This window comes from Arthroderma uncinatum, assembly GCF_011692745.1.
Source record: "Arthroderma uncinatum strain CBS 119779 chromosome Unknown scaffold5, whole genome shotgun sequence".
NCBI lineage: Eukaryota > Fungi > Ascomycota > Eurotiomycetes > Onygenales > Arthrodermataceae > Arthroderma > Arthroderma uncinatum.
Window position 1 is genome coordinate 1,267,043 of NW_022983867.1, and position 21,657 is coordinate 1,288,699.

At 49.2% G+C, this 21,657-nt stretch overlaps 9 protein-coding genes across 9 annotated transcripts; 3 read left to right on the forward strand and 6 right to left on the reverse strand.

Moving 5' to 3' along the window:
- Positions 1-1,211: 1,211 nt before the first annotated feature.
- Positions 1,212-2,156, reverse strand: GIQ15_06775 (yqcI protein; the record flags this gene model as incomplete). Its single annotated transcript, XM_033554192.1, has 2 exons — positions 1,212-1,929; positions 1,981-2,156. 2 exons carry the CDS (start codon positions 2,154-2,156, stop codon positions 1,212-1,214), a joined length of 894 nt encoding a protein of 297 aa, XP_033403707.1.
- A 1,453-nt stretch (positions 2,157-3,609) lies between these two features.
- GIQ15_06776 (uncharacterized protein) lies at positions 3,610-5,459 on the forward strand (the record flags this gene model as incomplete). The annotated part of the gene is made up of 5 exons (XM_033554193.1): positions 3,610-3,875; positions 3,945-3,966; positions 4,027-4,100; positions 4,164-4,493; positions 4,556-5,459. 5 exons carry the CDS (start codon positions 3,610-3,612, stop codon positions 5,457-5,459), a joined length of 1,596 nt encoding a protein of 531 aa, XP_033403708.1.
- A 1,638-nt stretch (positions 5,460-7,097) lies between these two features.
- On the reverse strand, positions 7,098-7,645 carry GIQ15_06777 (RING-box protein 1; the record flags this gene model as incomplete). The annotated part of the gene is made up of 4 exons (XM_033554194.1): positions 7,098-7,196; positions 7,258-7,328; positions 7,384-7,462; positions 7,529-7,645. The coding sequence occupies 4 exons, from the start codon at positions 7,643-7,645 to the stop codon at positions 7,098-7,100; spliced, it is 366 nt and encodes a 121-aa protein (XP_033403709.1).
- An 867-nt stretch (positions 7,646-8,512) lies between these two features.
- Positions 8,513-9,919, forward strand: GIQ15_06778 (uncharacterized protein; the record flags this gene model as incomplete). Its single annotated transcript, XM_033554195.1, has 1 exon — positions 8,513-9,919. One exon carries the CDS (start codon positions 8,513-8,515, stop codon positions 9,917-9,919), a length of 1,407 nt encoding a protein of 468 aa, XP_033403710.1.
- A 1,899-nt stretch (positions 9,920-11,818) lies between these two features.
- Positions 11,819-12,153, reverse strand: GIQ15_06779 (uncharacterized protein; the record flags this gene model as incomplete). Its single annotated transcript, XM_033554196.1, has 2 exons — positions 11,819-11,958; positions 12,006-12,153. 2 exons carry the CDS (start codon positions 12,151-12,153, stop codon positions 11,819-11,821), a joined length of 288 nt encoding a protein of 95 aa, XP_033403711.1.
- Positions 12,154-12,396: 243 nt separating this feature from the next.
- Positions 12,397-14,102, forward strand: GIQ15_06780 (uncharacterized protein; the record flags this gene model as incomplete). Its single annotated transcript, XM_033554197.1, has 2 exons — positions 12,397-12,407; positions 12,476-14,102. 2 exons carry the CDS (start codon positions 12,397-12,399, stop codon positions 14,100-14,102), a joined length of 1,638 nt encoding a protein of 545 aa, XP_033403712.1.
- A 1,098-nt stretch (positions 14,103-15,200) lies between these two features.
- On the reverse strand, positions 15,201-16,025 carry GIQ15_06781 (thioredoxin domain-containing protein c; the record flags this gene model as incomplete). The annotated part of the gene is made up of 1 exon (XM_033554198.1): positions 15,201-16,025. The coding sequence occupies one exon, from the start codon at positions 16,023-16,025 to the stop codon at positions 15,201-15,203; it is 825 nt and encodes a 274-aa protein (XP_033403713.1).
- Positions 16,026-16,689: 664 nt separating this feature from the next.
- GIQ15_06782 (carboxypeptidase A1) lies at positions 16,690-18,320 on the reverse strand (the record flags this gene model as incomplete). The annotated part of the gene is made up of 6 exons (XM_033554199.1): positions 16,690-17,006; positions 17,097-17,219; positions 17,296-17,451; positions 17,522-17,642; positions 17,695-17,933; positions 17,999-18,320. The coding sequence occupies 6 exons, from the start codon at positions 18,318-18,320 to the stop codon at positions 16,690-16,692; spliced, it is 1,278 nt and encodes a 425-aa protein (XP_033403714.1).
- Positions 18,321-20,444: 2,124 nt separating this feature from the next.
- GIQ15_06783 (uncharacterized protein) lies at positions 20,445-21,388 on the reverse strand (the record flags this gene model as incomplete). Its single annotated transcript, XM_033554200.1, has 2 exons — positions 20,445-21,124; positions 21,199-21,388. The coding sequence occupies 2 exons, from the start codon at positions 21,386-21,388 to the stop codon at positions 20,445-20,447; spliced, it is 870 nt and encodes a 289-aa protein (XP_033403715.1).
- Positions 21,389-21,657: the final 269 nt, after the last annotated feature.

A 21,657-nucleotide genomic window follows, 5' to 3' on the forward strand; every position in this document is an offset into this window, starting at 1 on the left:
AGCTGGCGACCCAACGGGCTTATATTAAGAAACTGCTGACTAACTATGAAGAAGAAAAATTCTTTGCCCAGGAGGCCGAAAGAGGACTAGCGCGTGATGACCTGCGCTTGGCATTGGTGAATAGGGCGAGAGTCCGCCACTGCGCTATAACGACATGATATCAACCTGATACCAGACGTCGACGTCGACAGGACTCTTCACGCTTCTTGCCGGCCATAACGGAAGAGAGCAGAGTACGGACGGATAGGGCTGATGGACGTGCATCTGCATGACCCCTGTGGCGGCTTCTCAGCTGTGTCTGTATATAGATATGGAGTTTGTGGCTTCTTGATATCCACTAGACTCCAAGGCCAGACGACTCCCAATGGATCCCTTTTTTCTTCTTTTATTTTCTTCCTCGTTTGATCCGATTTGATATACGGAGACGCCACATCGTCTTATCTCTGCGCCCATCGGTCATATGGTCCATGTCAGTCAACCAAATCCCGATGACAGGATGAATCATCGACATGGGGAGCGGCTGCAAAAGCCTGCAAAGTTTCATCGCAAAGTTGCGGTTGAACTGCGTCCAGACTGTCTATATGTCGGCCATACTCCGTTTCAGGCTGTTTATTGTCGGTTAGTAATCAGCAGTGGGCATTGAGCTGATTGGACCATAGGCATTGGGCCCCTACGAGAGTGACGACGACGGATTGATTGCAGGGTGGTGTGCTCGCAGGAATTCCGCTGGGAACGGATGTCGTCGCAAGATATGGATACAAACGAAAATTCGGAGAATGCATGATATGGAGAATGCATGATATGGAGAATGCATGATATGGAGAATGCACGATAAGAGAATGCATGAATATGGGATTGCAAAGACATGAGAACATGTCACATGACGCCCAAAGTCTAGACGTAGAGTCCATTCTTTAGGGCTCTTTCCTCGGACTTTCTCCACCGCACACCATGGATTTCATAACCGTGATACCCATATATCAAAATATCTCCTACCAATCACCGGAGACCTATACCGAAACAACGGGCCTGGATGTTTACCCAAGAGCAATATCCTGGGCCTACTATCTTCCGAAGTGACAAGTCAACAGAGGATGGACAAAACACCACAATTATCCATTTGGGTTCATTACTATCCCTAAAGAACAGAATATCCATGTTTTATCCTTTAGGCTCTATCATGCCCTCAGACGTTTGACCCGTGAACACCATCAATCGAGCGTCGGGTAAGGGCAAGGCGGAGAAGAATGATTCTCATCCATGATGAAATATTGCTTGCTCTCCCGGCCCGTGACATCCCCGTAACTCTTCAATTCCGGGCTAATTGGCACTTCGTCAAAGTCTGCCAGCAGCCCACGCACCTTTGAGATGGCCCCGTTCTTCTTCAATTCCGTGGCGAATAAGATATCAAACACAAAGTTCGGTTGAAAGACGATGCAGAAACATGGCGCGTATCGGGAACGCCGCTTCACATGGGAAGGCGTCATGGCAGCACTAAATACGGGTTCCCCGTTGAAGCAAAACTTCCAGAGCGGGGTGTCGGTATCGGTTGGGATATTTGCAGGCCATGGCTTGGTGTCTACCTTTCGCAGCGCGCGGAGGCAGTCCCAGTATGTCTTGTGGTATTCCTGAGCTGTCAATGGAGTGTCGGTGATGGGGAAGAGAACCACGAGACTGGTGTTGGGGCCGAGTTCAGAGTGTGGTGTGGTGAGGTATTCCTTGAGAGCAGCGGACAAAGTGGCAATGTTCCTCTTGTTGTTCATGTCTTCGGATTCTAGGAAGATGTAACGGTGTTCCCTGGCCTTGAAACCCTTGGTGGCATAGACACATGGGAATGCCACAGGGTCTGTCGAACAGACAGCGGCCTGGAAGGCGTCATAGGACTGTCTTTGCCATGTCGTTGGACCAAAGGTTGCTTCTAGCGCTTTCCTATAGGAGGTTACTTGTCATTCCCCTAGACGGGATATGCTCATAATATACCTTTTTATTATCTTTGTGACCTGAGGCGCTTTTTGCTGGTCAATGCTCTGGAGCAACTGGATAACCTGCTGGATGAACCCCTCTTGGGATATACCCTTTTGGTCTTTGCTGCGGAAGATGATAATGGAAATAATATAGAGGAGAATCAGGACGAGAGCAATGGCAATAACCGCCATGGTGATGGGAATGCCTTGGTTATTCTGATCCGGGTTCGGCGTCTTGGATATGTTGAGATATGTGCCTTCTCCTCTCCTCCAACGCCCCCAATATATAGCCATTCAGCCTTCCTGACCTCCCAATTCAGCTGAACACGCTGCTCTCAATGACGAATTCTTTCGCTGGCATATCGGGAGGGGTCGGATAAGTCTGGCCCCGCCAACGTTCACTTTTGCCATGGCATGATTCCGTCAAGTCCGCATGATTGAGGATTTCAAATCATGGCAGAGCCATTCAACGTAGAGGACCTGACCCAGGTGCTCATATTCAACACCGTGCCGTTCAGATTTGAGCCCAAATTCAGCTCCGAGTCGTTCGGCATTGCTCTGCTACGTGTTGACGCGTTGCTTAAAGCTATCCATGACCTAATTTCCACTTAAATATTGCATTGCATTGCATTGCATCCCAATAGGGTTCTCCAGGGGAGTTGGAAATCGGACAGCGGCATCTCCGACTCGACCTTGTTATCTTCAGCTTGCCATGCTATTAGTGTCCGTATTGTTGCCAGCACGTCTCTCCCATGGATGCTGATATTCTGATACCATAACGGGCAAAATTGAGCCAACACAAACCTTTAGCTAACACCGATGTACTCCGTAGCTACGGGTATAATCAGTCGTCGTCGTCCACTTCAGGGTATCTCTGCGCTCTGAAGGATGATATTGCCATGCATATAACCCTAGCAGGGGCCGTTATCTACCGACCATCCCAGCACTCAGCACGTTCTGGCCAGGGTTTTTTCTTCACGCCCTATCCTCGAGCGCAGCTTCGGAACCAAGAGAATATATTATTTCGGGACGTTCTAGAAATCGTCCAAGCACCAGGGGACTACCAAGGATCGTCCCCACGTAACTATTTGAAGCTGGGAGCTAACGTGCAGCGCAAAGGCTATGAACGAACCTAAAATAGTGATAGTCTAAATCTTTCCGAGGAGATTTCGCCTAGTGAATATGACTATCACAAAGAGCGGAACTAGCGTACAGATCCGAGCGCTACAACGACAAGCCAGGGGCAATAACTCAACGGCCTAGACATATTTATATATAGTTTGTGCGTGGTTCGGGGTTGCCTTCAGACCTCATTATGAAGTCCGGAGAATCCACTGGTCCATCCAGCTGCGTCGCTTGAGCCTGTTTGCAGATCCTTCGGCGCACAGGGCGTTGGGGCAATATCACGTCCTCATATCTGCATGATATGATGGGTCCTAAAACATGCGGACTATCCAGCTCAAAGAAATTTGCGCCATATTCCGTCGAAATATTATCTCCAACACCTGTGATATCCTCAATTAGCCATTCTACAAAGGAAGCATCCCCGTCCTTCTCCTGGCTACAAAGACTACAGATGTGGGAGCCCGTCCTTCCAAGCCAGCCACGATATCCATAATTCATTCTACCATTTCAACCTCCCAAAATGTCTGAATATAGCCACCTTCCATCGCGGCCTCCAACTAACACGGGGGCCTCTCTGCCTTCAATCTCCATGGTGAAGATCGGGGGCTCTGTGCTCACACAGGAGCAGGATAGACTATCGACTCTCCTAGAAGAACATGGACTTGAATATACCCTCGATGGCGAGCATATACGCTGGTTAAGCTCGAACCCGAATCACCCTCGAAACTGGCGCCCACTACGAAAGATCTATGATAGCGGGTTGATTATCATTCTAGATCTCTTCACGTAGGGCCTCCCCCTCTCCCTTCCGTTCACGATTGTTCTGCTTACTGACGGGTATTTATCCACGTGCAGAACGGCTGTTAGCACTGCAGGAGTAAGTCAATAGCTTATCAGAACCCAATCATGACATGATGCTAATCTTAATGCCATGCAGAGCGCCGCCGCCGATCATGCACGACATGAGTTTGGCATTAGTCGTACCCTGGGTGTCTTCATATTTGTTTCAGTGTATGTTGATTCTCTGTCAGTCTGGGTATACTACTTACTGACCATCACCTGCTCGTCTATCAGATATCTGCTAGGCCAGGGAATTGGGGGTATAATATTCCCGCCGTACTCAGAAGCCTTTGGCCGCAAGAAGCTATATATCATCAGCACCGCGCTGTATAGCGTCTTCTGTCTCATGATTGGGCTTGTTCCCTCTATATCCGGAGTCGTGGTGGGCCGATTCTTCTCCGGATTCCTATCCGCCATGCCGACCATTGTGGTGGCAGGGAGTATCGAAGATATTTTCAATTCCAAGGACCGCATCTGGTTGATCTTCACCTGGGCCGTGGTCGCTAACATGGGTCTGATCCTTGGACCCATCATGAGCATTTATATCATTATTCTATTGGACTGGTGAGTTTGATCCGCCTCTCGTCTAACACCTAACATCCCTTATTGACGTTTGTTCGTTACAGGCGATGGGTCTTCTATGTGGCAGCCATTTTCACGGCCCTCATCACATGTCTTCTTTTCGGAATTCGCGAGTCCAGGCCATCATTGCTTCTCGCTCAAGAGGTAGCCAAATTGCGGAAGATCACGGGTATCGATACTCTAGTGGCCTTAAATCCCGACCACACTCCCGACATGAACACGTTTATCCGGGTCGCCCTCTTCCGTCCTATCAAGCTGTTTTTTACAGAGCCCATTGTCTTCCTAGTGGCCACGATAAGTGCCATAGCTTTTGCCCTGATATATCTCTTCACAGAAGCTCTGCCTCCGATATATGAACAGCTGGGGTTCACTAAAACTACCTCATCACTCCCCTTCCTTGCTATTGGCGTCGGTCTGATCTGCGGCCTGTTCACCCGCATAATCGACTATAAGACAATTGTCAGATACCAGAGAGACGGGAAGACATTGCAGCCCGAACACAAGCTCATCGGGTTCTCAATTGGCGCTCCAGTCCTAGCAGTGGGCCTCTGGTGGTTCGCCTGGACTATACCGCCACACGCTCAGGGAGTCAGCTGGATTGTATCTGGTCTCTCTCTGGTGCTGATCGGTTATGCAGTAAATGAGTTCGACGCAGTCCTCGCCGGCTACCTAGCCGACAGCTACTTAAGCTACTCGGCGAGTGGATTTGCAGCCTTGTCACTCGTGCGCTCCACTCTTTCCGCAATCTTCCCATTATTCGCGGGCAAGATGTATGAAGGGTTGGGTGCAAACCTGGCAACCTCTGTTCTCGCGGCGGTGGCCACTATATTCTGCATCATTCCGCCCTTGCTCACCCGGTATGGGCCGCGGGTTAGGGCGTGCAGTAAGTTTGCGAAGTATAGTTTGAAGGTATACCAGGAGAGCGGGGTGGACAAGGACGGGTACTAGCATTGTACTTGCCGAGACGTTCGAGTCATATAAACAGTGTTTATACATAGGGAAATGTAAATAGAAACGGTGCATAAGGGAGGATTTGGAAGCATAACTACCGGGATCATTTTGGCTAGTGGGGAATAATGGCGACATACATATAACAAGTTACTCCATATTGTTAGATACCTGCTCCCAGTAGATACATACCTAATAGCATCGATGATGGCGGCCACGTTTAGCATCCATCCGGCTATGCTGCTGTCGATAGCTGCCGGGTAGTTAGAGGGCGATCCGTTGCCCACCGGTACGGCATCTGATGGCTTTCCCAGCTCAGGATGCTTAATTAGTCTCCATCCTGGGACCGGAAAGCTTAGCCTGCTGATCGTTGGCCAAGAAATTATATGCACACCGAGTGAGATAGATAAACATGACATCAGTCAAGGGGAAGCTGGCGCAAGCAAAGCTGCCTTGATTTATTACCGACTAACAGAACCCTGGAGTGGCTGGAGAGTATATTCTGCATGACCCGGCTAATATTGGAGGGCAGCCGTCTCGTAATGTTCTATAAGACGTCATATTATCTGTATAAACGTTCATTGTTAAACCCTGACGAGTGAGTATGGCATATTGTAGGAACAGGAGACTCATGGAGGAAGAATGGTCGTTGATTGTGGTCGAAAGTCGAAAAGTTGAAGATAAAACCGTGTGGATCACGTGTATATCTGACTAAGCAGGTGCAACGGCCAGATCGCTCAAGTTCTGGGGAAAGCGAGTTGCAATCCATAGACCACGGAGTAGAGAAGGAAACAGTATATGAACCATGGACGAGCTACTTGGTCCTCTCCGGGAAGCCCTTGACGGCCCAATTGTCAGTTTCCCTAAACTCTCCGAGCTATTCGGTAACTAACCACTGTGATATAGGACTTCCATGGCCAACGAGCAACGGACTACTTGATAACCGGCCTCCTGAGCATACTCGCCGTCAGTATACCCTCTCGTTAATACGCATTGGAATATGCATTGGATATTGGATTTTATATCTCGGTTATGGGAAGATTTCGAGTACGGAATAATAACAGTGTTGGTGTTTAGGTCGTCGCATTCGTGGTTGGATATGCGTTCGAGGATGTCTTCCTGACGCTCTGGACAATGACGGCCGGCACCGTATTGACGATGTTGGTTGTCGTACCACCGTGGCCTATTTACAACCAGCGCCCTGAGTCGTGGCTGGTCACCGGGACTGGAGGGGTGGGCAGAGACGACATCATTATTGACAAGGCGAGGAGTTGAGGGGGATACCTTTCTGTTCTTTATCAGGTTTTGGGTTGCGCAAGTCTCACATTTAATAGCGCTGGTCGGTTTACGCATTCATTATTATACTATGGGAGGGTCTACCCTGCCCTCACGCGACCGTTTCTGCCTTGGTCCAGGTGGGAAGGAGAGCCGAAACGAGCCGACATGGGCTCCTTTCGAAAGGATTTACAATAATAATAACCGGGTCTTTATTGGTATCCCATAACTTCAAAGTCCATGAACTACATACGCCGGTACCTTGGGCCTTTGTTTGAATGTCGTAAAAAGGTCGTATCTTTTTATTGCAGTAACCGATGAACTGCTAGCCATGCTAGCGTAAAATAGCAAGAGGTCACACATCTATCGTCCGTATTTCTGGAACTCCCAGTCCCTGTTGTCAAGCGGGCATACTTGTCGGGTTCTCAGCCATCTCGAGATGCAGTGGAAGTGGAAGGCATGCTGGAAATAGATATGTTAGCCGATGAAATAGAAACGGCCACCAGAGAGAATAGTCACGTACATTGCAGATTCCCCAGGCAACTGTGCATTCCTCTGTGGTAGATGAGCCCTGGTTCGCCTGGCACTCGATACCTGCACACGGTTAGATACTTATACGTAGGCGGGTTTCCTGCGTCTGGGGACTAACATAGGTCCATGATGTGGTTTCGACAAATAGCACAGTTGTCTACGATAATATCCCATGCCCAGAGAGCAACTGCATTCCACTGTTCCGTATCAGATCAGCGGGTCTCAGATAGACAAATGCAAGAAGAAACCCCAGTATCACACACCTTTTTCACCTCGAATCTCTTCTTGCCCTCAGCAGCTGCGTCTCCCTTCACGTTCTTCGACACGGCCTTTCCCTTGCCTGCGTCTCCCGCAGCGTCTGTCATCTCAACGTCTGCCATGGTTTAGGTGGGACAAACAGTCATCAGCTTCGTGCAAGTGAACAGTGTGAACTGGAAGCGTGTCGTTGGTAAATTCGGTGTGTCTCTAGGATGTGCTGTAGCTAGGGAAGCGGCTGTTGCCTTCCATTAGTACATGACCGCAGCAAGACAGGCTTCCCCCGTACCTTGTGTGTACCTATACGCAGCGTGTATCCGGTCCTATTTCAATGCCAACCGTCAAGCGTCCAGCTAGTCCTCAAGTTACTCACGTCCGATCGCCCAAGCCCAGCTCCAACTGCGTCATCGATATTCTTTCGTGCTTGTTCGGGCGGTTCAGGGACAAAAGCGCCGCCGGAGATAAGAAGGCCCGCCCGAGTCACATGAAGCCTTGCCCGCCCAAAGAAGCGACATCGAAGCTTGCGCATCTCGCTCGCCTTTCTCGCGCCCAACGTCAACCTCAACCCCAAAAGACCCCCAGAAACAGCCCCCAAAACCGTCGCCTCTTCCCGCCGCCAACGTGAAACTCTCAGGACCCCAGTCGCCGCCGCTACGTGATGAATATGTTGAGGGGATCGCCCTTGTTTTCTTTTGCGCCTCACACTTCTCCAGTCGCTAAAATAAGCCAACACCTCCAGCCGTCGCCATTCAGAAAGCCCCGATTACAAGTGAACAACACCGCAGAGTCGTGACCGTCCAGGCTGTCCATCTTTTTGCCTATCTAGCAGTGAATTTCAGCGCCAATAGACCTGCTTTGTTGCGTGCTTGTTGCTTTTATTTTTTGTCTTTGAACGTTCGTCCTGCTCTGTTTATTTCCTTTTCTCTATTTCCTACTATATTTATATACAAGGCTGCATATTTATTAAGCCACATACCCGAACCAGCGACAAGATGTCATCTCCGGTTCCCACGACGCCCAAGGCGCCACGAAGCGCTCGACGAAACCAGAAGCGAACTCCTTCGTCGAAAAACGCTGCTGCCGAAACCACCTCGCAGCAGCCTGGTCCAGCAACAGCTCGAGATGTGAGGGCTGTCAGTGATTCAGCAAACAACGGCCCCGAAAGCGCCGCCAAATCAAAGAAGGGACGCTCGGTAAAGAAAAATAAAGATAACGTCAAGAATTCCCCCGCTCCCGCTCAGCAGGCGAGCCACGGCCATCGTCATACCTCATCCCAGCCCTCTATCAAGTCGCCAACCTTCCGGGATAGCCCGCACTATGCCGGACCAACCTTCCATGCCTCCCCGGCGCCGTCCGCACTCCCAATACCGTCGTTCTTTTCGAAATCAGTGCCGGAAACCGACTATCCTACCTCGGACGACCTCCAGGATGACTCACCGGACTCGGATCCAGGAAACACCACTCCAACAAAGGCCAACAATACCTTACTGGCCCAGCAAGAGGCCGGTACGGCCTCACCCCTAGACTTTCTTTTCAAAGCTGCCAGACAGGCGAGGACTACGAACCCGTTAAGTGAACTTGAAGACTCTAGAGCTTCCACGCCGCCATCCAGAAACGTGATGCGTTCTCAGCAACATGAAGGACAGGCCAACAGTGGACTGTTCCCCCTAGAATTAGAGGGCTCTGATGCACGATCGTCCCCGATCGGTCCGTCTTTCGCTACTTCTTATAGAGATCGGATGAATGCTCTCCGTGCTACCAGCCCAGGAAAACAGCCAGCCTCGACGCAAGAAAGCGAAGCTAAAATCAAGAGCGAGGCACTTAAGAATCTACTTCTCAATCCAACCGCACAACGCGCTGCGTCGGCATCTCCAAGACTCACCGACCAATCGAACCCTGCTGGCAACAGTTTTAGAATGTCAGGAGAGTACGGTATCCGTTATGCTTCAGGCCCCACTTCTCCAGTACCGTTTACCCATAGCGGCAGGCCTCTAGGGACTCGCAATGAACATGGGCCTGAAAGCAATAGCAGTGTTCCACAACAGTACCTAGCATCCTTGTGCGCCCAACCTCATCGTGCCCCGTCTTCCAGCCTCCGGACGGTGGTTTCTCCAACTAGCCCCGTCACTCCGCCCCGCCAGCGGTCTGCGAGATATACCCAGCTTTCCAGCGCTCCTCCTGCTCACCAAAGCTATCATGGATCCCCCGGCGGGTTCGTATCTCCCACCCCGAACCGCACGATGCCTCCGCTGTCTGCCACACCGCCTGCTAGAAACGGTGCACCACCAAGATTAGATGCTACGGAAACCAAACGCATGGAGGATGACTTACGTCGTATTTTGAAGCTTAACGTCGGCGATGGCCGTAGCCCCAACAACATGGAGCAGACCATTGCCTAATAACGCCTTTGCAAGTCTCATCAACGATTTATGGGGCCGGGGGGAACTATGTCTATATAGATGGGCAATTGATTTGCACCTCGCTTTTTGGGCATATTCCAACACGCATAGCCAGTCCTAAGCCGTGTTGGAAATTGTTTTAATTGCTAATTCCCACGTTGCTATATTTGCCCGATCTTGCCCTTCTTTTCAACGGCGTTTCTTTCCACTTGCCTTCGTCATCTGTGTTTGGTCTTGCTTTATCATGCGTATTTCAGTCAAGCCCTGCTTAGTTTCCTTCGTTTTCTTTTCACCCCCCCAGAGTTTTATCATCTGCGATGTCAACCAGGGCTATGGAAGCATGTTTGTTATGGTCATGGTTTTAATCGGGTTCTCAAGGCCGGAGTCTAAGTCTTGTGTCTTCGTTTCTTATCTATCTGCCATACAACTGGAACCTCTTTCATTTTTCTAGTACAGCACAGCAAGGCGTCAGATGAGGATATTCTGGAGTTTTTTGATTTCCTTTCTTTTTTCCTTCGCTCATGTTTCGCATTTCAACCTGCGCCTTGGCTTGGCTGTTTATTCTATTCGATTCGGTGGATGGGAGAAACCCGGCGGAAGTTTTTCATGACTCGATCTTTCTAAGGAATACACCTAATGCCTAGGTTCTTTCGTATGAGGACCTGGATGGATGATTCGGCTGGCCGCTAGCTACTTGATTATGGTATGCATGTGCTGGGATGATGGAGTTCTTTACTTGCACTGATGGCCCCTATATCTCGCCTATACACACTGTCTTCACTCAACACCTTGACTTTCACTAATTCTTGTCCTTTTTGTCTCTTCTCTCGTTGTTTTACTACTTATGTCTTCTCATTTCGGGTTTTGTATTCTGTTCTTCCACTGATGTCTTCTTCCAAGCATTGTCACACTCGTTTGTCCACGGTCTCTTTCCTTGTCTCCATTCCTCGCCAGTGTCAAATCGCCGAACAGGACATTCAACGAAGTCTCTCGTCTCTCGACTTTACTGTTGGCGGTTCATGGTCATTTTTTCTACTCCGTACCACTCAACGGATAGTTTCGTTCGCTGCAATAATACCACCCTCGCTCACCCGCATTTTCTCCCTCCATACTCCGTATAACATTAGACGTTTCATTCCATATCAGTAGTAAACCCGATCTCATCTCATCTTCCACCGATTCAGGCCCACGTTGTAGAGCAGGGCCAATGACGAAGTGGTGATTAGTGGGCGGTTGCTTGATGCACTCTAAGCCGACCTTTGACCTTGACTAAAGCCTTAATGACACCTAGGTGACATTGCTTGAGCCTGGATTGTCCTATGAGCAGCCTGACTCCAGTCCACAAGGTTTTCAGGGGGTTGCCACACGAACGTGAATCCTGGAAGCTCCCGCCACAAGAGAAATCGTTCAAGCATGCCTCAAACGTATATGTATGTAGACGCATGCACTCCGTATGTCCAAGGGGAAAGGAGGTGAAGACACCCATGCAGGATACTGCGTCCGTCAGGCATGAAACAGTGCACTTTATTGGACCTGGGTTGCGCTGTTCAAGCAGAAGCAGTACCAATTTGCCACCACTGCCGTGTCCTGGCCGCGGGACGGGGGTTATCTTCGACATCCGCTGGGGCCAGGAACACGACCACTAACCAGCAGCCACTCACATCTCCCGTCGGGCAACTCTCAACTCTCTTTATCAGAATGTAAATATAGAAGTCAGACAGGGGAAAAAAAAGTCTTCGGAGTTTCGATATATAAATACAGGGCAACGGTAATACCAAAACAGCGGGCCAGAGGTACATAGGCTAATATGGCGATCTCCACTGTGTTTCAGGTCACTCTCTGTGGCTTGAGCGTGGCTTGGGCGGGCCTGGGCGGGCGTGATTGGCGGGTGTTCTCTCCTTATGCACGAGCCACGATACCGGCCGTTACCACATGCCGTAATTTCGTTTTCTCTTCTTCTTCCTCCTCGAACATCTCGAACTTCTCCCTGGACTTCACTCCCATCGCCGTCCACCCGCTCCGCCCATCCTCACCGACAGCTGTACAGGCGTCAATCGACGGCTGAGCCCGATCGAGCATATCTCACACGCGTCGTCTCGCTGTCCTGGCGTTGTTCTGCGTCCCTGGCGACCGGTAACCGCGCTGGCTTCCTCCTGCTCCTCCACGTACCAAGGACAACCGCCCGCTAGCCAGTGGCGGCTCGTCACATCTCCCTGCTCGAGGTAGCCGCCCATCTAAAGGCAGAGACTCGGAGACTGCAGTATATAGGCCCTCCCGGGACCTGCATTGCACCCCATACAATAATATCTACGGCCCTTCCAAGTTTTGAGATTAGCTCAGCAAACCCCCTAGCTTGGACTCATCCGGACCAGGAGCTTGCCTCAACAACTACTCTGACAACAGTTGATCACAGCAGGCTTTGTCTCGTTATATCTGCCCTCCCGGCTTGACGAGTCCTTATTTCCTTAGTATACGAAATGGCGGCCTCGTAAGTTGGAACCTGGTTGTTGACGCTCGCGTTTATTAACTGATAAACTAACCCTGTGATGCTGGTAGATTCTCCTCGACATGGCGCTCCTTCTGGCATACCATGACCTCTAACGACCGCCATGCATCACACGACTCTCCTTACAGGACCGGCCAGCACGTTCCTCTCAGCCAGAGTCGCGATGCACCGCTCACCTCCGTGGCAACGAGCGCCATTGAGTCTCGGCCGGACCTCTCTAATTCCTTTGACGAGCCACCGTCTCTCAGTCGGTCCTCAACCTCACATACATTAACTTCCCCGACAAGACCATATTCTCCCGGCATGCGGTCGTTATCCTCTCAGAAACTCGACCAGAGTGCAATGGAAGGCGGAGAGATACAGATGCAGAGCTTTCATGATGGCGCTCCTCCACCACCCCCTGTGACCCACTCATGGAGGAAAATCGATCGATGGGTCGAGAGCAACTATGAGGAGCTGTTTGACCAGCTGTGTGAAGGCTGCACCCAGAATGACGTCAACGAGCTCGAGCATGACCTAGACTGCAGCCTGCCATTAGAAGTCCGCGAGTCGTTGCAGGTTCACGACGGACAAGAACGTGGCGGTCTTCCAACTGGTATCATATTTGGCTGTATGCTTCTCGACTGTGAAGAAATCGTTCAAGAATGGAAAAACTGGAGGACTGTCAATGAAGAATTCCTCAGTGGTTCCACGGTCACCCATCCTCAACCACCCCTGAAGGCTTACGGCGGTGCAGCTGCATCGTCGTCCTCGGCACCACCACCGCCACCAACAGCCCATCAAAACGCCTCGAACCACCTATGGAGACAGGAGCTGCTTGATAGACAAGACTCACAGCCTCCTCGAGCCATACAAAAGGCCTATGCTCATCCCGCATGGATTCCTCTGGCCAGAGATTGGGGTGGCAACAACATTGCTATTGATCTCGCACCTGGACCAGCTGGAAAATGGGGACAAGTCATCATCTTCGGCCGTGACTATGACTGCAAGTACGTTATTGCGAGGTCATGGGCGGCGTTCCTTGCAACTGTAGCAGACGACCTACACTCACCACACGTTTTCGTTGATGAGGAAGGAGGCGAATTGAAGCTGAAGCCATTCAGACAAGCCGAACCTCCATACCTGGAAATTCTCCGTTGGAGAACTGACCAGAAGCATGGCAGACGACAACCTAAAAAACGACCTAACGGACTCGGAGTTAATACAAACGTCAATGGTAAAACGACTAGGGATTCTCCATACGGTAGCCCAACCCCCAGCGAGGATAGTAGAGGCAGGTCTCCTCATCGATTCCCCTCTCGTGGTCCAACCGGAAGTCCTGCGGCGGCATTGGGCGTGTCGAGCCCTCTTGCACGCGTGACAGAAGAAACATCCTCTCCAGTGAACTCCAACAATAAAAATGACCTAGACTTGAAGGTTCAAAGCAAGCTAAGGAAATCAGACGACCTAGTCGATCTGTCTTCTCCCGTGTTGCAGCAGCAAGCCGAACCTTTCCCTGGCCCTGAAACAAAGACAGAGACAGTTTCAGAACAGACAGCAAATGGTGAAACTCCTTCCAAAGACAACACCTCCACACCTGATAAGAACAAGTCTACCACCACCTCCACACCACAGCCAAATCCACCAAAAGGCCTAGACGCAGATGCATTAGACGACATGAAGACTGTTGAAATTTAAAGACATCCACCCCCTATCATGATAAACAGGAAACGGCCGGCTTTCTTCTACTTTTTTTTTATTCGTGTCCTTTTCCAGTGAAACGTGCCATTGTTTAATATGTACTTTTGTTTGTCCTTGCAGCGGCTAATACAATTGTCTCGGTTTTCCGTGCTTTCTATTTCACATGTCAAAGGCATCCATAGGCTGGGCTTTCTATTCCCTATGTGGCCCTATGTTCACTTTTTTTTTTGAAACCAACTTAGAATTCTTCTTCCTTTCTTCTTTTCCATTGTATTGTCAGTCAATTCTCACTTAGCCTCTGCTTCCACGCAGCATCATGCATGGTTAATGATTCCTCGTCATGCTAGAATCCTTGACCTGCTATTCATCGGCACTCGTATCTCTACCGAGTCAAGCCAACATTTCTCTTCTCTCTACCCCTTTCCTCGCCATTACTGGAAGTTGGTTGATATTTATACCTTTTCTCCCCCCGTGTTTCCCTTCATGATGCCTCAACCATCCGTTTTTGCTCGTTTTGATGGCCCTGTCTACATATTTCCTTTTAAATGTCGATTCTTTATCCCGCGTGTTCAAGAATGGTGAATTTGGGTCTTGGCTACTTCCAATACGTGGAAGTTTCCTCTTGTTAGTATTCGCTCTCCTTACTGTTTGGGTTTCATTATCGGTCTGTCATGCAGGTAGTCATTGGAAGTTCCTGTTGTAATGCTATCAAATCCTACTCTCGAGTTTTATGCAATACCATGCCTCTACTGTACTTATAAAGTGTTGAAAGCGTGTGTTTTTTTGAAATTGTCTGCTCCATAGAGTAGATGTGCCCTGTGTGGTATATACGTTTGCGTAGTTCGTTCCTTCCCCTCAAGTGGAATGCGGGAAGCTATGTTTTATATTCGGGCTCCTTTTAAAGGAATCATATGCCATTGCCATCCTGCTGTGCTTATAGCTTAGGCTAGCAGATGGGAGCATGAAAACGAAACCGTTCTCCCAGCCTGGACGGCTAATGCAGAGAAGGGAGGAGGTATATGGCTCGTCTGCCCGTTCGAGCGTACCATCCGACGCCGAGGTAGTCCAAATCAATCAGACGATATCATTCTCCGCTCAATCCCAGTCTAAGTCATCCTCCTCGCCATCGTCTCTTCTTTTCATCGTTTTCCCTGTCCGTATGGTTTTCCGTTTCCCCGTTCTCTCATTAACCTCATCCTCATCCCTATCATCGTCGTCATCGTCGACGTTATCCCCATACAATACCGCATTTTTCAATAGCCCACTCTGAACAAGCCTAAACTCCAACATGCTTGTTTTAAACTCGTCACCACTGCTGTCCGCAGCACCTTTCTTGCCCATCAAAGCATTCATATCAACCAGTCCTTCAAAACCTGTAATCCTCTCCACAACGGCCCCATCAATAAACCCAAGAACGCAGGGCAATACCCGAATCTTCAATTTCTCAACAATAAAAGGCACATTCCGCACATCGACACGAGCGAATCGCGCATCGTCCTTCCCCCGCTTATTATGAGCCTCAGCAAGAGTTGTAATGTGTTTATCCATTATGCTGCAGCGCGCAAAACCGGAGTGGAAGAAATGGATAACGCATCGGTATATTTGCGTGGAGAAGTCTAGGAGCGACTGGTCGTTTGGGAGAGTTGGGTAAAGGGAATTGTTGAGTAGGGTCGTCACAACGGCGTCTGTCCCCGTAGATAGCGAAGTCACCTCCGACGTACCGGCGTCGAACGTGGTATTGGAGGTATTATTGGAGTTTTGGGCAGCGGACTTGGTGTCGGATAACTCTGATTGAAGCTGTTTTATACGGTTGGCGCGGTATTTGGGGTCGTCTTCTTCTGCTTCAAGAGCAGCAAGGAGGTCTTCCTCTTCTTCCTCTTCCTCCCCATCTCTTTTCTGGTGTTGTTTATCGGTGGCCATGTTTATTGTATATTACAGTCAATGGTAGTTGACGTTGATGTTAATGTTCAGGGGCTTTGTCGTGAACAATTGGTTCCTGGATCGATGGTGGGGTCAATTTCGATATAAATCTTGTTCCCCCGCCAAAGTGATTTCTTTCCCATCACCATTAATATCTCTAGATCTCATCACCATTCCATGCAAGACCTGCCACTATTATTAGCATAATACAACGATCGTCGTTGACTTAACATCTCCCTCCTGAAACAGGATCTGCAAAATATACCCGGTCGATCGCCACATTGACCGAATATCTCGTTGCCGACTCCCGATGACCTATTAATAATGGATCGGAATTACAAAGATATTCCTTGAAAATCCTTCGTTCAGGGTGTTGATGACGCTCTTTGATCGGCAGCCAGGTAGAAGCTAATCTATACCTTATATCAACGTACACGGCCTATTTGATACGGAAGCCTACGGATTTTGGGTTGAACATGTTTAGGAGAATCAGTTAAACACAAAGACGTCATGGGCATGGTAGACTATGCCTAAACAATGCTAAGAAATACTTTGAGATTCAATATATGATCACAAGACAGAAAAAGTCTCTTAATATTTATGTACGATCATGGTCAACTATATACATCCATTTGCTCATATATTCATCATCTCCAGACCCTACTCAACCGCTGATCACAGCCTTCAACATAGCAACTGTTCCAGCAAGAGTCTCCTCACCACTTGGGATAATCTGGGCAGCTGGGAGGACAAATCCACTGGATCCGGTGTCACGGAGTTCAGCAGTCAAAGACAGCTTCACCTTAAGGACCTCGAGAGCCCAGTCGACACTGTCGCCGTTAACTTGGTAGATGGTGCTGCAGATAGGGCCGGTCTTGAATGGAGTTCCGTGCACGGCCTTCAAGGCCTGGGCAAAGATTTTGGAAAGTTCCTGATGTCTGGCATCGGTACTTGGGCGGGCAGTGCAAGAGTATCCGTATGCTATAATAGATGGGAAAGGCTATGTGAGTTTATTGGGCCCCAAAAGACTTGACGAGTAGGGACGTGAGAGACATGGTTGACTTGACTTACGCGACATAAAGAGCTGGCCGTAAGAGTGCCAGTCAACGAACATGGCAATGCCATGGTAGGCTGAGATCTTCTTCATGTTAGCAATGTGAACCTTGATCTCAGTTCCATCACCAGCTTGAGCGCCTAGAAAATACGGAAAGCCACGAGTTAGATGTGTTTATTGCAATATTTGAGCAAACGATGTATTAGGGAGTCGAACCTCTGTAAGTATCGGAGCAAGGGTTGGATGAGGATCCAGGTCCGACCCACTGGTAGGGGTAGTTGCGGTTGAGATCACGTCCAGGGCATCTGGCGTTGGGGTTGGGTTGACGGTTCTTGCGCCACAGACGATTGTTGGTCTGGGTATACGCAAAGCCTATGTTTAAATGCCGCGCTTAGTTAAACACCCTGACAAAAATGCGGCTCACGGTCGAAGAAACACTTACCATCTGGGTTAACAATTGGGAAAACCCAGATATCAAAGTTGTCGACAATCGAGGTAATATCTTCGTTGTTGTTGTATTGGGAGAGGAGAGACCAAGCCAAGTATTCGGTGACCTGTTGTGGCTTGTGAGTCAAAGTTGTCGCAAGGATATTAGAGCAGGAAAGTTCAACATACCATGGTGGTGATCCATTCACGGGCATGGATGGTTCCGTGGAAGATGATGGCTGGCTTCGAGTTCTTTCCACTCTTACCCCAGAGGTGGAGGGCGGGGATCGTGCGACCTTCGTGACTCTTTCCTGCGTCTACAAATTCCGAGCGGCTGCGGAATAGACCTTGCAGGTCCTGGAGGTAGGAAATATGGTCCTGGTAACTGTGGTATGACTTGAACCAATTGATATCAGGGGCAAAACCAGCTAACGATGAACAAGTCAGCGCTGTTATCACTCTATACCGCCAGGGCTAACGAAGCGTGGCTTACCCTCGTAGGCCTCGAAGGAGGTCTCGTTGCTGATTGACATGCCAAGATTCTCGTGCATGATTTGACTATCCATTCCAGCGATGCGCTCCATAAAGGAGGGAATCTGCTTTGGAGGGACCACGATATCCGCATTCTGGCCTTCAGTCTTGGGGTACTTCCAGGTGTCAAGGTTCAGATCAGTAATGATTCTTTGCACCTCCTTGACGTTCCCTTTCTGGGTAGGGATACGGATGACCTTGTATCCAGAATAGTCAAAGGGGGCCACGACGGCTGCAGAGACCACATTGGCCGCAAGCAGCGCGAACGACAGGACCGAACGCATCTTGATGGCGAATATCTACCAAAAAGGTATACAATTGAAACTGAAACGAACTGGCTTGGAACTGATCATCCAGACCTCGGGAGATTGACATCTCCTGCGCCATACTTATATATCTCGGCATTTTATCCTTTATCCGAGAAGAAGGGCATGCCGTCAAGAGATTCCCGAAGATAACCCACGCCTGTATGTGCTGACCTGTTATTGCTTTATACCGAGAAAGCATAAATTAAGAACCCGATGGGGCTGCGTTGGGTTGCATTGCCAGGGTTCATGCAGAAGCTGGGGTAAATAAACGGCAGGAGGCAAAGCTCAAGATAGTGGCGTTCGAGAATATCATTATACGATATGCGGGGTATAGACGGCCATATATAGTAAAACTATCGCCCATAGGCCGTGTAAGTCGCCGTTCTCGTCATAACAGGGCCCTGGTAAGCCAGAGCATCAAATGGCGTGCTGAACATTAGATCTGGCTAGTAAGGGCAAGTGGCGGCAAAGTAAGATACCTTGTCCATCACGAGCGCATTGCAGAATTTGGTGCACGGAGTACTAGCCAGGGTTTATATTTGGCTTGGTAACAATTGGTTGTTTGGCACGGCTCAAGCGAACACCCCATCGTGACGATACCAGGGTCCAGCATCATAGTGGCTAATTTGGAGATGAAATTCACATTGCCTTAATCGAGTTAGGCTCGCTGACCTTAGTGGCCGGTCATGTTCCTGTAACCTCGCAGTGGCAGCCAGAGGCGGCTCCGTCATGAACTGGTGATGGTGATGGTGATGGTGAAGAGAAGAAACCAGGAGAAAGAAGAAACCAAGCGCCATTTGATATCAGGTGATCTATCCACGTGACATACTCAACTTGCCCAGGGGAACGCTTATTGATCCTTCGATCACCGCGATATATACGGAGTAAAAGGATGAACATCAAACTACCAGAGATACCTCATTCTCTTCGGCATCGGATGGGGCACATATGCGGGGATACTCCGTACGGTACGGCCACTAGCAAATGCTACAACGGGATACACGGACTCAAAAGACGGAACCTGTCCCCGAAACACATGTGACGTGTTTTGCTGGATGTTTCTTCGTGTGCAGGGTACCTCCCTGTTGCTTAACAAGAGGCTAATCATTCCCTAGATTAGTTATACGGACGACTCTCCCAAACCGTCGTGGTTCCTATATTCCATTCATTTTCCCAAGATCAAGTTTAAGGATGGCATAAAGCAAGGTCTGAGGGTATCTCTACATGATTCCTCGAGACCTAAGGTGCATTAACATCAGTAGTCTGGATACATGGCCTGTAACTGTGCCTTTGGCCGAATCTTACGGAAACTCACAAGCTTTATCATATAAATATGCGTGTGTCAGGTCTCGATAGCAATAAGCTCCTCTGGCTCTTTTGCCTTTGCGATCCCATTCTCAATATACCACTCTGTTGTCGCCTCTGTCTTGGACTGACAATATAGCAGTACGAGAAAGCCATCGAAGTTCGCTATCAGATCCCAACTTTTAGGCAAGAACGATAGTTGCTCTGGGGTGGCATACATCATGAAATTACGAAATGACTCGGGCGCATCTTCCGGCGTTCAAACAGCAGATGAACGGGCGGAACCTTCTCCCCTGTAATATCACCGGCACGGTCCTTTGCCGCCGTTTCGAGCTGACATTTTAAAATGCCATCATTGGCAGTATTCTGATCGTAACCCTGCTGTGCCATGGTTCCGACCCAAAAAATTGCGGAAGCTGTGCAGGCTTTGATGCGAAGTCGGCTTGAGTGGCATACCCCTGATGAGCATATCCCAAGGACACCAATCTTCTCAGAGTCAACGTCATTACGGCTACGGCTGATTTGATGTCTTTGACGCTAATGGTTTTACCTCTAATTCACCTTGATATGCTGCTCCCTATGTATCCATTGCCATCTAGTTTCCAGAGATGAGAGCATTCTTAATACCAAAGAGGCCGATGTACCTCTTCCAGTCTTGATCCGACATATTACTTTCATCGATGAGATGACATCAAAGGTAGGCTGTTCTCTTTATCTATATTCACTCTATAGTGCCCAATTCACTGAACTTCAGACAGTGAGTACATAAATCTCCTTTCAGCGCGGAGAGAATATTTAAGTATTATTCCTGTTGATACGACGGGCAACCGCAGCGATGTGGTCCGATGCTCCCAGCGCGTGAATATCTGTCGAGTATCTCACTAAAACTTCCACCCAAGCCTCGTACGTTTCGCTATCATTCAAGTCCATATTCGCCGCCAAACCACCACCCAGAAACGCTTCGCACCCAATTAACTTTTCAAGGACGATATCCACCACCTTCCTGTCTTGTACTTTGTTGAATAGCCCCTGCACCTCACCCACGTCGACATGATGAGAAACGATGGCGTTGGAATTGCGCGTATACTTTCCCGTCGAGAAATATTGGGTATAGAACTCCCGCTCATCCTTTAGACGTTTCGGGTCTTTTTGCGCCAGGTCGCGAAGATGCGCATATTTTGTAACGAAGGCGGCTATAACGAAGCCTCCCGGTTTCGTCATCAAAGCGCATGACTCAAGCAGAGATACCCTCTCAGATTCCTCGAGGAGATGATACATTGGGCCCATGCAGAGGACAAGGTCGTAGAAGCCATGTTGAAAGAGCAGCTCGTTGTCTCTCACTTGGCGAGCATCTACCTGCACAATTTTCGCAAGAGTCACACCGTTTTGACTGGCAAACTGGGCGGCATAGTCTAGTTCTGACTGTGAAATATCCGAAAGGGTTACGGAATGGCCTTGTTTCGCTAGCTCGACAGCTATGAGATGTGTTAACGTCTCTTCTTTCTATCATCTGAGCGGAGGAGGCGGAGATCTAGGGAGAATGTCAAACCATATCTTCCTGTTCCCCCTCCGATATCGAGAATGCGGATCTGGTCGTCCGAGGTAGTGGCTAGCTCCTCAAGGCACTTCTTAATTACTCTCATTGTGATAGAGTACTCGATGCGTGACTTCACAAGTCTATCATGCTCCAACGTGACATTCTGGTTATACCAGTTGCCGACAATAGACGTATCAGTCATTTTGTTTTTAGTCAGTTTTATGCAATGATTGATTAAATGGGCTTCCGCAGAGAAAAGAGCATGATGATGGCCTCTCTATGATTATTATATAGAGGAGCGACCTTATATACACTCCAGATACGAAAAATCCCCATCTAACGTATCCGAGTTTCCCGACGTCACTGCAACGGGGCGCTGGCCATCTCGGCACCAAGCCGATCTCCAGCAGTGAGGAGGAAAATGGCTCAAGTAATGCGTATGTCTACCGGCTTGGACACTGACTATAAACC